This window comes from Diospyros lotus, chromosome 2, assembly GCF_014633365.1.
Source record: "Diospyros lotus cultivar Yz01 chromosome 2, ASM1463336v1, whole genome shotgun sequence".
NCBI lineage: Eukaryota > Viridiplantae > Streptophyta > Magnoliopsida > Ericales > Ebenaceae > Diospyros > Diospyros lotus.
The window spans coordinates 9,264,151-9,280,982 of NC_068339.1; the positions used below are offsets into that span (position 1 = coordinate 9,264,151).

General features: G+C 36.8%; 2 protein-coding genes across 3 annotated transcripts; both read left to right on the forward strand.

The window, feature by feature from the left end:
• The first annotated feature begins 760 nt into the window (after nt 1–760).
• Nucleotides 761–11,858, forward strand: LOC127794818 (probable protein arginine N-methyltransferase 1). The gene is made up of 9 exons (XM_052326073.1): nt 761–1,062; nt 1,573–1,583; nt 2,070–2,225; nt 8,662–8,725; nt 8,824–8,966; nt 9,918–10,005; nt 10,399–10,514; nt 10,651–10,801; nt 11,440–11,858. The coding sequence occupies exons 1-9, from the start codon at nt 858–860 to the stop codon at nt 11,643–11,645; spliced, it is 1,140 nt and encodes a 379-aa protein (XP_052182033.1). The 5' UTR covers nt 761–857; the 3' UTR covers nt 11,646–11,858.
• Nucleotides 11,859–12,858: 1,000 nt separating this feature from the next.
• LOC127793864 (uncharacterized) lies at nt 12,859–16,596 on the forward strand. 2 transcript variants are annotated; one of them, XM_052324620.1, is made up of 5 exons: nt 12,859–13,812; nt 14,376–14,428; nt 15,314–15,480; nt 15,553–15,679; nt 15,796–16,004. In XM_052324620.1, exons 1-5 carry the CDS (start codon nt 13,005–13,007, stop codon nt 15,868–15,870), a joined length of 1,230 nt encoding a protein of 409 aa, XP_052180580.1. In that variant the 5' UTR covers nt 12,859–13,004; the 3' UTR covers nt 15,871–16,004. The 2 variants fall into 2 exon arrangements, with proteins under 2 accessions (XP_052180580.1, XP_052180579.1); XM_052324619.1 differs by having other exon boundaries at nt 12,867–13,812; nt 15,553–15,704; nt 15,796–16,596.
• Nucleotides 16,597–16,832: the final 236 nt, after the last annotated feature.

Sequence of the window (16,832 nt, forward strand, 5' to 3'; positions counted from 1 at the left end):
ATTTATTATATCTTTTATATTTAATTCTAGTCCTGCACCCTTCAAACTTCAATCAAACTCTCTTTCGTCCAATTTTTGTTTCATTCCTCTCGCCCACCAAACAAATTGCAACTCAAATCTTTATAAATTTTAAAGGAGATGATTGACTAAAAAAAAAAAAATTAATTAATTTTAGGCCCAACCCAACCAGTCCCAATCAACAGCCAAAATGATATTTGAGAGTGGTTGTTATTTATTTGTTAATTTAAAATAAAATATACATTTTTATAGTCGCATGGACATAAAGTTTGACCAGTTCACCATCACCAGAATCAAATAAACATAAAAAAAACAAAAAAATCTTGTATATAAGTTGAGTTACGAGAGCATTATATTAATGTTAATTTGATGAATTATAAATTTGATTATTATTTTGTGTAAGAGTTAAAGACCCAACGTATAATTTATCTCTTATAATATAATCGAGAATACGAATACCAATGACCGCGTAAGAATGATCATTCCAAACAAACACAAAAAAATTATTATTCTTACTACTAAGCAAAAATAGAATGTGAATTATGATCCTAATTTTATTATTATTATTATTTTCAATATATATTTACTTATTAATTCCCAATAAAAACATATATGAAAAACAAGGAGAAATGGATCCCTATATAAGGTTAGGGGGTTAAGGTTTAAGGTATTTTTATTTTAAATCGGGGTAGACATAGAATCCCTATTTAATTCCGCATCTGAGATCCCAAGTTCTTTTCTTTTTGCGCGGAGACAGTGGAGAGCCTCCCTGTCTGTCATAAACCCTAGCCCCCACCCCCGCCCCCACCCCCAAAACCCTAGTAGCCATACCAGGAGAAATGGATCTCCAAGACAACAACGCTGGCAAGTTCGACGCCCGGAGGCCGACCAAGATCAAGTTCGACTACGATGAAGAAGACGACGCTCTCGACGAGAGCTGCTCCAACCTCGACGACGACGCCTTAATGTGCGACCCCGACGACTCCTTCCTCGCGGCCGACAAGACCAGCGCCGACTACTACTTCGATTCCTACTCTCACTTCGGTATGATTTATCCTCCGCTTGCTCTCCCTTTCTGCCTCTACCACTTCCAATCGCTTGTTTTGGAAAACTTAACAACCTGCGTTGTTATGTTTTTATATTGGAAAGAGGTTTGGTCGAGTTACTCTCTTAAAGTGAATGCGAGATTATCTGGGTTAAAGTTAATCTAGGAAAGTGGCGGTCCGGCGGACTTGAAATATTCGATCAAAATCTTGACTTGTTTACATAACTGGCCAATCTCGGTTTTTCTTTTTTGGGCAATCCGAGCCTGGGTTGTTAAAAGCAATGAGCTGATATTGAACAGCTTTACTGAGCCAAACATAAGGGATGCTGCGTACCCTGGTTTCTTTTGTCACCCTGTCTAAAGGTCTTAGCTTTTAAGTCTTTAATGCCTATAATCAACAGGTGGCACGTTTATGCTTCACGGCTTATGTTTTTTTTTAAATGTACCTTGGTTTGCTTGTGCCTCTTGCAAGAACTAATCTTTCAGTTCGTCTTGCTTTGTGTTTGCAGGTATTCATGAAGTAAGTTTGCTACACTTGAATGACAGCAATTCAATGTTTGGCTATTGTATCTGCTCACTCACATCAATATTTCTGTTCGTTCAATCTTCCTTTAAGGGATTTCTCGTACTATATTCTTCTTCTGTTATTTCCTAGTTTAGTTCTATCAGAATTTTGTGTCCATTATATGGACTGATTAGGGAGCCTTAAAGTGGTAACCATATGGGTCTAAGTTATGTCTGCGATGGGATTTCCAGGAATAATGTACCGATGGGATTTCCAGGAATAATGTGGTACTATTTTCAATTTCACAATGGCTAAGATTGATACAACTGGAAATCGTTTCTAGAATTGTAAAAAGCTCACGCCAGTTCCCTGCTCCCTCATTTTCCTTTATGTTTTCAAAATACTCAATCTAGGTTTGGTGTATTTGACATCTTGTTAACATTTGCATTGCTTTATTCAGAATTGCAATGGTTTTCTCTTGTTGTTATTTTGGCATTGCAGGAAATGTTGAAGGACGTAGTGAGAACTAAGACATACCAAAATGTAATATATAAAAATACTTTTTTGTTCAAAGACAAAATAGTACTTGACGTTGGTGCTGGTACTGGAATTCTGTCACTCTTTTGTGCAAAAGCAGGGGCAAAACATGTTTATGCGGTATGCTTTTTTCTCCTCAACTTGTATTTTAATTCAACAAAAAATTTCATATCCTGTTCTTATGACATTTGATGAGAAATTTGTAGTATTAATTATTGACATATGGTTTTATTACTAACTTGATTCTTCTATAATTTCCACAATCTTGAACATCTTTAGTCTTGTTCATAGGCACTAAAGTGCTCTTCCTCCACTCGTTTGGCATCCCTTTTGATTTAAGGATCACATTGAACAATTTCAATTATCCAAAAAATGCCCCTTCTCCAGTGCATTTCCATACATCTATCAATATATTATCTGGTCCAACTGCTTTACTGTTCTTCCATCTTTTTTAATGCTTGCTTTATCTTGTAAATAGGCTAAAGTTTAACTAAAATGATAAATGATAAATTAAATTTCCAAACATATCTTACTAAAACAAAAGCAAAAATCTAATCAATACTTGATAAAAATGAAGATTCAAATCTAAACAAAGCCTATCAAAATTAAAAGCTAGGATTCCGATATCATAATCAAATTAAACTTTAAAGTAAATCAAACTCAATTAATTCCTGGCAAGTCATTCAAGGCCAATTGGCTATAAAGGCTGCTCTTGTGTGTTCAGGTGTTGTATTGACATTACCCTTACAGCCAATTGGTTCCAATGCCACTGTTTTGTGGTCTGGTGTTGGGCTGGATGCTTTAGCTACAACATATATGCATTCATTTTCATCTGCTAGATTCATTGATTTCCAATGGCATTAATATGATTAAACATAACATTGCAGGATTTTGTACTCTATTTGTTATCTGCTTTATCCTTTTCATTTGCCAAGAAAATGCGATGCATATGGAGCAGAAAATTCTGAGCAATAATGGTATTGAGCAAGTTACCCCCAAATTAAATGTACAAGGTGTCCGCATGCTGTTTTTGTATTATAATGAGTTAATGCTTGTTAACATCACCATACCACATGTGAACTTTGTTAGTAATTTCTATTATACATAATTGCCTCAAATGCTTGGTTTACTTATATTTGTGGATTTTCTGCAATGACAATGGAGTTTATTGCACTTAAAGCAAAAGACCTGGAATTGCTAGGACAGCGCCTTCTTATTTTTGTTTAAATATTTTAACTTATTTTCTATAATTTTACTGATATGGCTGTGGTCCACTTACTACCCTTTAGAAACTGTGTTAATTTGTATACTTAATTCAATGGCTTCAATGCTTGGATTCTACTTCCTTTGTTGATGTTTCTCATAACTGTAGAAAGCCGTGTATAAGAAATAGAGACAGTTAGGTAGTTAGACAAACTATAGGGACAATTTTTCATTCATTATGTAGTTATTTATTTTCTAAATGGTAGTTTGTTTTTGTGTAACTACCACCATATGAGCAGTTACCATTTTTAAGTATAAATTTGTCCAATCTAAATAATAAAATGAGAAGTTTAAAATCCAAACTTCTTCATGGTATCAAAGCCGGGTTAGATGGAAAGTTGGGGGGGGGGGGAGAGAGAGCAACAAAGATGGTGAAGTTCTTGAAGTAAAAATTGAGAAACCTTAATTTCCTGAGAGAAAACATTACCATCGTCGGCCAATGCCCATCTCTAGTCATCTTCTTCATCTTCGTCCACCATCACCACTGCCACACCAATAAAATAAATCTACACAAGAAGTCGGAGTAAATGTCATCCTCCACAAGATGGCACAAGAGAATGCCACAAAGGAGTATTTTGACCCTAAAGACGCATCAAATTGGAGTAAATTTTATCTTCCACAAATACGACATAAGAAATCTAGGATGCTGCAAAGGAGAAGTATTCCGACACTAAAGAAACATTAAAGGCATTGTCATGGAGACACCCTAAACACCCAATATTTTAGTTGTCTAACTAAAATATTGACAACAACTCAACATGTTCAAACTGACCTAAATAGACGGGCATTTCATAAAAAGAAAAATTGAAGGCTGATTAAGGTAGATTTTCTACATACCAAGGATCTACTTGTAAGCTAACTACTTTTATGACAATTATAGCATTGGGGATCCTTGGACACCAGAAGCAACCACTCTCTGATCGTTGTAGTTAGCAGCTGAAACTTTTCCCTTGCTATTCACACAATTTCCTCATCACTGCTCCTTCAATGTTGGCTGTTTCATGAACTTTTTCTAAGGAATTAGATTGTTCCTTTGTACTTGCCTGTCTAGTCAACTTGATTGTTATAATTGCCCTTTGGATAATGCTTTTCACCGCCAATAATATGTCTGATATTGCAATCATCTTTCTTGTCAATATTGCCAAAATCAGAACACTTCTTTTGCTCAAATTCTACAATAAGCAGTGAATTATTTCCTCATAATTCGGATGTCTCCTTAGGCTGCTTTATTTTAAGGAACTCTTGAGGCTGTAATGCTTCATTAGCAACTTTTTTCTTATTATTGTTTTCTTCCATAGAAATTCCAAAGTATTTTTTCATTAGTATAGGTTCACATCTCTGAATTGAACTTTGGGATTTGACAATGGAGTTCTGATTCCATGGACGAGTAAGGGAAGCTCCAACAAAAACAAGATTTGATCTGTTCCTTTGGGAAGAGTAAGGATTTCCATTTGTTATACTATTTGGATCAACATCTTCTTTGTAAAACAAACAAGTAGGAAGTCTAACTTGATTTTGCCCTGTGAACAATAACATGAAGCTCTGCAACCAGTTCTCGGAAGCTCTTCGCCTACTGTTTCTGGAAGCTGATTGTAGATCAGTGATTTTCAAAAATTCAATAGTGGTCCAATCCGATTTTGAAATAATCAAGCTAGATTCAAAGTAAAGTAAGGCCATCCTTGGAAGTTGATTGCAAACGAATTGAATGGAGGCAATTCACATGAGTTGCAACGAGAGCCCATTGAACTCTCAAGATAATACTTTCGATGTGGTGAATTTCGAAATCAACGATGAGCCTTCGATTTCTGCGACTTGTGCAAATTTTGGCTATCCTAGCGGTTGGATCCAAGTCGCTGCATGTGATAAAGGCAAGCAAACCTAGACGATCTTGGTTGTTGTTCCCTAGCGACAATCCTTAGCTACTGCTTCATAATTTTTTATCACTTCACGGTCGGCAATTCTAGTGGTGAATTTTGGTGTTATTAAGGTTCAGATTGTGAAGTTGGTGAAGTGTCTCTCGGCTTGTGATTTGGAAGTGTTCAATTTTTGGAAGTAAGCAAGCCATGTGTTGTCTGACGGTGTTTTTGATGACTCTGGTGAAGTGATTGAACAACGATTTGAGATAGATTCGAACGAATCCTCCACGGTTGCTAGGGGGTGATAACGGTGAGTTAGTGAAACGGATTCAAGGTTGTTGACTTGAGAGGAGATCAATTCTCAATTAGGCAGAGCATAGCAGCTGATTCAAAGTCAATCGATTACAGGCGGTGTGGGTTTCAGGTAGAGTGAACTGAATTCAAGTAAATTCAGTTCTAGGGATTTCGAGGAGGAGAGCGTTGGCTGACGTTTGAGGTTGAAAGTGGAACGAAGCTGATAAGAAGAATTTCGACCGTAGATTCCACTACAATTACAATTGGAACCGTCAATCCTCGACGACATTCATTTTTGATCTGTTTTGAAGGTAATTAAAAGCTGCTCTCTTAGTTGCGATGGAACCAATAGGCTTTAGCTATTGCAGTCGCGATTCAGAAAGGCGACCTCAACCATTATTGGAACTGAGTGCGAGGTGATTCAGGAGATTTCGATTAGAAATTCGACGATTCATAGAAGTGAATTAGTGAATAGAATTCCACAGGCGATAGTTTTAATTGAATTCTAGGCTATGAGTCAAGGAAACAAGAGGTTGATTTCACCTTTGAAATTTGGTTAACATTGTTCAAATTGGGAAGGCGAAGGAGAGTGGGTGCTTCTCGGCTATTGAATTGTGTCGGGGTGATTCTAATTTAGAGTCGAATAGCTTACGGAAGGGGTTGGATTCTGTATGTGTGGAACTCCTACTCCTTGGTCTTTGAAGGGTTTTGTTCGTGAGGTGTCGGCCATGGGGAGCAGTGCACATATGAGACAATTGGAGTCTCAATTGTAGCAGAAGAATGCTACATTTTTAGTGGGATACCCTATTCGTGAGAAGTCGACCATGGGGAGCAGTGCACACATGAAACAAGTGGAGTCTAAATTGCAACAGAAGAATGTTGTATTCTTAGTGGGATCCAACATAAATTGTGAGGAGTTTGGCCTGAATCATGAGACACGGGAATAGAAATTAGATCCTTGGGTTAGCAGAATGTGTGAGGAGATGGGCAGTGTTATATACGAGCAGCTGCAGAAGTTTGCAAAGATGCTGTATAAGAAGTATCAAGTCAACTTTCTTGTTGGATTCTTCGATAAATGGAGAAGAAATGTTTTAGATGATCATCACGGAAGTTCTAACCAAGAGGAGTTCCTGAAATGAAGCCGCCTAAAGGGAAGTCTAGATTATGGGAAAATGATTCATTGTGTACCTTCGAATGTGTAGAAGAAGTATTTTGATTTTGGCAGAATTATCTAGAAGGATGATTGCAACATCAGAGATGATATTGGTGGTGAAATGCATTATCCAAAGGGAATCGGTAACGATCAGGTTGCTAGGGCAGTAGATGTAAAGAGACCATCTGATCTTTTTGAAATAAAAGTTCATGTAGAGGGATATTCCATCAAACACAAAGAAAAAGGAGTTGCTCATGACAACAATTAGATTTGGAACGAAACATTGATTTGTTAGATAAGTCGGTTATAAAGCAAGTCAGAGCTATGAGTGGTGATGCCCGTGACAACAATTCTAGGTTGGATCAAGTCTTTGATGCTCCACATGCAGTCAAAGAAGTTCTGATTGGGCAATCCAGATCAGAATAGTCTTGTATTGGCTATCATGAACCTCTTCATAAGGATGATGAGGTCCTATGACTAGAGGAAGATAGTCTACCTACTCGTCATTTTTCTATTGCGGCTGAAGAATTAGTTTGTTAATTCTTTGGGTTCAAAACAACCAACATCGAAAATGATGAACATAGTGGAACATATGTGGTAACTGGTTAGATGTGTGAATTTCAAAATGATCATCATTTGAGGGCTTTAGGGTTGCAAGTTTTAGTTGCTACCTATGATAGGAAGCGACTAAATTCATTATCGGCACTTGATGTGGACATATTGATCAGTTTTGGCACCATACTGGATCCTCAGACTGTGAGTACCAGCAATCTTGATTGGGTAGCTATTGCAAAACCTAGGGGAATGGTCTATTACACCTTGGAGGTAGATGCAACCTTGATTGCAATTATATGAGCTGTGGTAATAACTCATGGTTTTGTTCCAGTTGATGAGAACTTAAGGGCAATGAGGAATAGGCCTAGATGGAGAAAGAGAGAGAGAGGAATAAACCAGATGGAGAGAACTGGTATTGGATGAAGAAACAACGGCGCAATCGTTGTAAGTTCTTGGGGACAAAAACTCTCTCAATGAGGGGAGAATTGTCAAAACCCCAAGAATCCCCAAGGCTATAATTGTCATTATAATAGTAGTTAGCTTACATGCATTACACAAGAATTGTAATTTTATTTTCCTTTTCTATTATAGATCTTTGTCTTTAGCTGTAGATAGTTATGCCTATTGTGGTACTGCACATGGGTGCATATGAGAGGCTGTTAGGCTATATATAAGCCACAACTAAGGAAGGGAAGGATTATGTTTGAATTGATGAATGAATTCTCTGATTCCCAATCTTTAATTCTTTCACAATCTCCCTCCAATTTCCCTATGATCTCTCTCTCTCTCTCTTGATCCTTCTGATTTCCCTCTCCTTGCTATTTTGTTTGTAATCCTCCCCCATTTCTTGCTGCATTTTCCTCCCTCTCCGTCTAATTCCCATCTGATTTCTCTCAATTTCCAATCCAACCCTAGGTACATGACACTACCAAAGACTATGGACATCCTGATTCCTGACCAAGGATCTATTGAAGACTTAGTTTGAAAATGTGAATATCTTAGCTGGGCTTCCTTAATATTTATAGCCTAGCTTGAGGGGGTGTGTAGAAAGTTGTGTACAACAAATAGAGACAGTTAGGTAGTTAAACAAACTATAGGAACAAATTTTCATTCATCATGTAGTTATTTATTTTCTAAGTGGTAGTTGTTTTTGTGTGCAACTATCACCATATGATCAGTTACTATTTATGTATAAATTTGTCCAATTCAAATAATAAAATAAGTAGTTTTGAGGAGTTTAAAATCCAAACTTCTTCAATAACTATTATCTATATTCTGGATGTGTGGATATATATATTTTGTTGGGGAGGCAGCGTGGTGGTGGGGATAGACTGGATGCATGGGTAATATTCATGGCTTGATCTACTAAATATTGGAAATGGAGTTCGATGATTTCTCACAAATCCAGTTGATTATCAAAAGCTTTTGATTTTAGGTTGAGTGCTCCCACATGGCTGACATGGCACAAGAGATTGTCAAAGAAAATGGATTTTCAGATGGTGATGTCTTTAGAAACCATGAATTTTGTATATAAATGTATTGAGTTCTATGACTTACTGATTTGTTTTCTGCATGTTTCCTTTATCATTTTCTACAGTTATCACAGTTTTGAAGGGAAAAGTTGAGGAAATTGAGCTTCCAGTCACTCAAGTTGATGTCATTATCTCAGAGTGGATGGGATATTTTTTATTATTTGAGAATATGTTAAATACAGTTCTCTATGCTCGCGATAAATGGCTTGTAAGTTGCATTTTGCTTCTGATTCTGATGCCAGTTTTTTCTGCTGTCCCTGGTTTTTAGAATAACTGCTTCAATGCTGGTGAAATGTGGAAAATATTAATAAATGTTTCTATGGAGTTGCTTATAGCATGAGACTCATTGCTGTAGTTTACTTGGTACTGTCAATTATGGTGTATCATACTTCATTAGTCCTTATAGTCTGATAGTGCTACCGGGTTGGATCACTGGTCATTTCCTGGTTCTTCAGCCTTTTCTTCAGATTATATTCTTTTTTGGATTTTCATACTTGTAGAAGGTTTTGCTTGATTATAGTTGGTACTCTGGTTAAAGTCATTATAAGTGAGAAGGCTTACCTTGAATTTTGTTGGGTTGTCAAGTTACAGTTTGGTTCTTTTTAAGAAATTTATTCTCTTTGAATTTTTAACTCCTATTTTAGTCACAAGTGGCAATTATAATTCTTTGTTCCATTTTCATTATCAAGGTTTTTTAGTGTCTAAAAGGGGAATCTCTGTCATACAATTACATTGGCTATTGAGTGTCTGGAAACAAGTAAATTCTTTGTGTGTGGTTTATTGGGGAATCCTTCCTTTGATTTGACTTGCTTGTGCTTGATTTCTTTTTCCTGTTTTTGTTCTTGTTTCCCACTTAGTGAGATTGATGTTTGTGATTGTTCTTGGTGTTCTGTTTCTATCATCTGTCTATTTTATTTTAGAAATTTATTCTAGAAACTGAAAAATCTCAGTTGGTTCTCCATAATACCTAGGTTTAATGTGATATGCTATGCACATTGTGCACCTTTAAGGATGTTTATCTGGCTTTTGATTTAGGGGCTACATGAGTTTTCTACATGAGTTTTCATGTGGTTCCGTTTTGATCAATTGCACACTTCTACTACTGTAGCTTTGTGTTATGAATATATTGTTTCAATTTCATTTCCTTATTCATTTGTAGGGCAATAGTGGAGTTGTTCTTCCAGACAAAGCTTCTCTCTATTTAACTGCTATTGAGGATGCTGAATACAAGGAAGATAAGATTGAATGTGAGCTTACTCTGTTGCATATGATGTAATACATGTATATTGTGTCTGCTGCATGTCATAATTATATGTAGCAGTGTAACAAGGAGTTACGGTGCTTTAAACATGACCTTTTTAATTGTTTACCCTCAAAACCTTTTTCTTTGACCATTGAGGTTATGTTCTCTCTCTCTCTCTCTCTCTTGTTTCTTATGCTTTATGCTATGCATATAATTTGTGTTTGTATTCCTAATCTTCTGTATGGGGTATATGTGAATTTCCTTGATTGGCGTCCTGTGCCATGGTTAAATGGACTTAAAAAAATGCTGCTTGTCAATCATTTTACTTGGAAAAGTTTTTCCTGTGAACTTTGCAGAAATCTTACTTTATTCTTTTTGGCATTTCATGACATTACAGTCTGGAACAATGTATATGGCTTTGACATGAGCTGTATCAAGAAGCAGGCTATGATTGAACCTCTTGTTGACACTGTTGACCAAAAGCAGGTTGTTACAAATTGCCAGTTACTGAAGGTGAGAAATATGCATCCATACGGCCTATAGGAGGCTAGTAGCTGATAACAATTTTAGTTTATATTTTGGTGTGTGCTCTGTACAGTGATGAATATGTTACTGTGCCATTCTAAATACATCATTTTACTTGATTTAGACAATGGACATTTCCAAGATGGCTACGGGGGATGCTTCCTTCACAGCTTCGTTTAAGCTTGTGGCAGAACGTGATGATTACATCCATGCTCTTGTAGCATACTTTGATGTGGCTTTTACAAAGTGCCATAAATTAACTGGCTTCTCTACAGGTTCGTCACTGTCTGCTAAACAACTCTATTTTAATGCTCTAATGATAACCTTTACCTTCTTATTTAAGGGAGAATGTGGGAGCTTGCAAATGCAAAGAGTCTTAGGGGCTGTTTAATTGTGGAAAATGTTTCCTATCCTCAATTTTCTGTAAAATTTTTAGTTTTCATTTTTCCTATAAAATTTGGAAAAGGTGTTCAAATGTTTTAAATATAGAAAACTAATTTCAACCTAGAAAATTGGAATATATGTTCAACAGAGAGAGAGAGAGAGATTTTTCTTTTGTGTAACTTGTGGTAAGAGGAGAGATGGAGATGATTTGGAAAATTTTCTGGAGGATTCCATTTTCTAAATATCCTACGTAGTAAGAAAAATTTGGAAAATTCATTTTTGGAGTTTTCCAAGTTAAGTGCAATTTTGGAGAGTTGCATTTTCTATTTAGATTATTTTTGAATTTGAACAATTTTTTTTATTTTTCATTTTTTGTGGAGTAGTTTTCCTGAAAACAGGGTATGTTTTCCTCAACTAAACAACGCCATGGTTCTCTGTATTGGGGGGTAGACCATGTCAATCTGCATGTGAATTGCTCAACATATGGTAGATTTTGTGCAGTATTTAGTGTGTGTCAACAATCGTGCAGGGCCAAGATCTAGGGCTACCCATTGGAAGCAAACGGTATTGTACCTGGAAGATGTGCTTACCATATGCGAAGGAGAGGCCCTAGTCGGAAGCATGACCGTGGCACAGAACAAAAAGAATCCTCGCGATGTTGATATACTGGTCAAGTATTCGTTGAATGGCCGGCGCTGTGTCGTCTCAAGAAGCCAACATTACAGAATGCGCTAGCTAGTTTGTTTGGTCACTACCCGAACATACATTCATTGTGATTGTGTTACTGCAATTCTATTGCTTATGAAGATGGGATGGGATGGGAGATGCTGCAGCACTAAAAAGCCGCCCGCTCACCATCTTTGCTTGGTTTTGCTTCTCTATTTGAAATGTGACATTGCAATGTGAGCTTCAAAAATATTTTGAGTATTCAGTTCATCATTTGCCTTCCGTACATGCTGCCCCTTCATTTATCACCCATTATCTTTTTAGGGCTTCAGAATGATTCACCTGTCTTTCATGCAAAATTTGCTTCTGTTGAGTTTTGGAACTCAAATCATTCTTGTGAATCTGGGTTTGACCCCGTCCTACCCAATGAGATATGGATCTAGTAAGCTACATTTTTGGTTCATTTCAATTTATAAAGATAATTATAAATGGTCTAAATCATATGAGACCATCCAAAGCATTGGCTCCATGATGTGAAAGGATCATTTTAACCACTCATATTGATTGAATAGAGTAGAACCTCTTGTGATAAAAAATTAAATTGATCCTTATGAAAAGAGTTGATTGAATAGGGGTCTTGTTATAGCAAAATTTAAAGAGAAGGTAGTAAAAAAATTATTTGGTATGATTGAACAAAGGCTCCTATTAATCTTCTTTGAACTTCAAAGAAAAGTAATAAGGGCATTGCATTTTCTTTTATCTGAAAAAAAAAAAATCTAATTTTAATAATGATTTGGTATATTTTATTTTCATAAAGTTTACGTAATGATTCAATATTTATTTATTTTTGTATTTATACCTTCTTTTTTCTATTTTTCAAATTGACCCACATTTTATGTATCCAAGATAGGTAATTTTGAAAATATATATATATATATATATATACCCCATATGTGATTTTGTAAAATTAAGGGTAGTTTATTCTCGGCCGTATGTAATTTTGTAAACAGCTTGATTTATTTTATTGTTGCTCACTTGCTCTTTTATACTTTTAAGACAGTTTGGCATGTAAGAGTTTGATTAATTTAATTTATTTTTAACCATTTCTCATACCCCATAAATATCAACATAATTAAATTACGGAAGCATGCAAAATGATTTGAAATTTTGGATTATCTATTTACCATCTTCTTCTTGATTTTAACTAAAAATTGGGGTTAATTCGATAATATAATTGTACACTGACAAATCGCTATGGCAGGGCCTCCTTGATTGGTGAAGCACGGTAGCCGCGTGAACCGCTGTCGCAGCACAACACTACTGCGCTCCTGAAACCCTAATCTTTTAAACCCCCTCCCAACCAGCTCTACCGTTTTGCAAGCCTTACTCTTCAACTCCACTCATAAACGAAAATTCGAGCTTGCACACATGGCTGCAACCCTAATTGATAGCCAAAAGCCCATAAAAGATGACAAATTCAATCATGTCATTGGCGAAAATTACGAACTTGCATTAAGCGAATCGATACAAACCCTTTTAGACTCAAAAAATCGTGATTCCTCAGCTTTTGCTTCTACTTTCTACGAATTAATGCAGGCTAGAGACAATCCTCCGCTTGAGTCCATCTGGTTCTATTCAGCTTTAACGTATCGCTGCAACCACAAGAATTCGCCTGGTGGCGAGCCTTCTCGAGTCTCGGCCACAAAAGACTTGTTCCAGTTGATTTCAAGCTGTTCGGCTTCGTCTACCTCTTCGAGGAGCATTGGATTGCTAGCTCCGGTTATATATGAAGCGTACAGAGTTTTAGTTGATTTGAAGAGCGGAGACTTGTCTTCTAAGAGAGAGAGCAAAATTATGAAAGATATTAAGTCCTTAGTTGATGCAATTCTAGGGTTTATTTCTGTATGCTGTTCTGCAAATGATGGTGGCTTGGTTTCCAATTCGGATGGTTTTTTCCAACCATTGGAGGATTTGATTCGAATTTGGATTGGCGAGGCTTCAGAAGGAAAAGAAAACTTTGAATTGTTTTTCCCGCTTTTGGGTGATGACATTGTTGGGAGGCTGAGTGAAGAAGGGACTTTTGTTGGTGAGCTGGCCGGAGCTGTGATCACAGAGGCATTTCTGTTGAAATTGTGCTTGTATTTCTGCTCGGGGGTTTCCAAACAGGAGTTGCAGAAAGAGCCGAGGGCTTGGGCAGTTAGTTCCATCACTGGGTTTCGGAATTTCTACTTCTTTGGTTAGTCTGCTTATATTTGAACTCAAGATAGGTTTATTTCTCATCTTTTTTCCTATTTCTCTTAAATTTTTCATGCCCTGTCCGGTAACGCTTCCCCCTAAAATAAAACAGTTGGAGGCCTTGAGTTTAGAAAGACACATCCCAACCATATTACTAGTTTTCGTTGGTTTGCTTACAATTTAATGCATTTGATAGTTGACAGTTAGTGTAAAACTGGTTGGATGAAAACAATTTGATGGGAAACCTTATACATGACATAAAATATAATGACTTTAGAAAATGTATGATCATGAATGATTGGAAATCTAAAATTCATGTAACCGAGATTAAGGTTTGTGATTGCTGTCATTGTTGTTGTTGCATGGTATACCCTCCTCTTGTTTGATCCTTATCATCTACATAACTGGGACCCTTAACCAAACGGCTTGAATGCTACCTTATGACTTCTATTCATATAAAGGAGACGGGCTCGATTATGTTATGTTAAATAGCTTTTTACATTCATCTCTAAACATCTCTCTTCAAAATGTGCTCAAGATTTTTGGTTTGCCATGTTTTCTCAGAGACCCTTGTGGGGATGCTGCTGGAGCCCAATTTACCAGTAACCTCGATATTGGTAAGCGCGTCTTATAGGGATTGCTTTTGTGTCATTTTGCCAACTTTTGCTCAAAGTTTGTCGTGTCATGCTCTGGTTTCATTTGTTTAAGAAAAATTGATCAGTTTACATATTAATGACGGTAAGACCAATCTAATTATACTCATCTTATCCGAGGAATCGGTCACAGCTTTCAATATCATCAACGCCATCCCTTATTGGAGGCTGCAGTTATGAATTATATGAATGGTGTGCAAGAACATTTGTCTTTCAATCAGGCGGGCACTGTGAGGAAGTACTGTAGCAGATAAACAGAAAATTGACTTGTTTGCACAGTATAGGATGGGATAATCATAAGCCACATAGAGGATAATATGCAGAATCCGAAATTTTGACATTATAATATAAAAACCATCGAAGATATTATGATTGAATTTCAAGCTCTTTTTTTTTTTCAATTTCTTTTTTATTCATCCTTTCTTTCTTTCCTCTTTATATGGAGTCAGGAAGAACTAGAGACTGACGTATATCCATTAGAGTTTGCAGCAGATTTAGATTTGTGGTGAAATAGATTATGCAATTAAAATCATTTGTGAATAGATCTCAGGATAAGCCAATTCTTCCTTGTTTCTTATTATAGTATTGTGGAACTACATTAAAGAGAAAAAAAGAGTATCTGTAGCCGTTAACATTGTTTTGTCACCTTATATGGGTGAATCATGTCCAGTTTACTTGTTCAGAAAATTTGTTCTTCTCATGGCGGGTGATCCTTCTTCAATGCGAATATATTTTTATGATCTTTGCCATGTTATCCTTCACATTATTCTCTTCTTTCAATGGATTTTTTATCATCTGCCTTTTGTATTTAATCTGAGATTTTGGAGTATATTATGAATGTCTCTGCAGAGTTCTGAAGATGAAGTTTCTCTGAGGAATGTTCTCTACGACGCCATTGTATTAGTGGAATATTCTTTCTTCAATTTTGATGAAGTGTCTCATCTACCTAATAAACGTGTAATACGTCTTGCCATTGCAAGAGTGATAGTTACACATGAAGCCACAGAGTCATTCAGGTATGAAGCATCAATATTTTGGTTATTAGAAACTCTAATTGCAGGATCTTAACGTTATCCACCTGGCTGCAGGGTAAAAGGGGATCAGACAAAAGCCATCTCTTATATAAATGCCTTTTCTGGTTCTCAATTACCTGCACAACTAGTTAAGCTGGTCACAAGTGAGATTGGAATGGACAGCAAAGCCAGTCAACCTAAGGCATGGTCACCCAAGGCAATTTTAAGTTCGTTCTAGTAATCTCATCTCTTGTATAAGGTTATTAAGGTATGATTACCGAGCTCTCTAATCTTGGTATTATGTGTGTTATTCTCCAGAGTGGTTACTTAATTTTGAGGATCAAGGGTTCAGAGTACTGGAAGACAGCATCAGAAAATGCTACCCGAGGCTAACTCTTGATATTTCAGAAAGTGAACACGACAAACTAGCACATGACATGAAGGAAAAGAGAACGGACGATGATCTCCTCTTCTACGTTGATAACAAGGGGGAAGGGGAAGACGGAAGTGAGGATGACGAGAGGCAAAAAGAATCTGCAAGTGCTGCTTTCTTGGCTGCTGCTCACATAATGGCATCAGAAGAGAATGGTGGGGGTAGAAAGAGGAAAGGAGGGAGGAGCAGTGAAAAGAAAAAAAATGTGAAGTTTCAAAAGTACAACCTGCACTGTAATTCGGGCTCATTAGGAGGGGATTCCACTTTTCTTGGAGATGATGGATCCAGCAGTGGAAGCGAGGTTGAAAATCCCATCTCGGACGAAGATACTGAAGAAAGGAGAAATGAGGACCTTTGAATAGAGGAGAGGGCAGCAGGGGCTCTTCATCTCTTCTCTTCAATGCCTTTACACAAGTTTTTGGATTCAGATTACAAATCTGAATATGAATCAAATGGGCTACAGAATATACATACAACCTTTGTCATTATGGCATTAGAAGTAACAGTTGCTTCCGGAAACATTTCCTGACGATTTTCAAGTAAGATTTATCCTTTGTAATGGGATGACAATGTTTCTAATTCAATTATGATGCTAAGCTTCCAAAAGTTCTTTGCTTGAAGGTTGTCATCTAAAAACTATTGTTTTGGGGGTGATCAAATCTTCTCATTTATTGATGATTGAGGAATCAGTTTGATTGTGTGATCTGGAGGCTCCTACAAATATTCTTTCAGCTAAGTGAGATCTTCAGAGTAGAAAGATTTAAGTCTATTTTCCACATGCCAGGGAGGGGATCCATAAATTGTAGAATTGCCCTACTGATCGATCCCTCGCTTCCACCTTGGAGTGTGTGTGTGTGTGTGTGTGTGAGAGAGAGAGAGAGAGAGAGAGAGGTGCATGGAAACAACACTAAAATGCACCGAT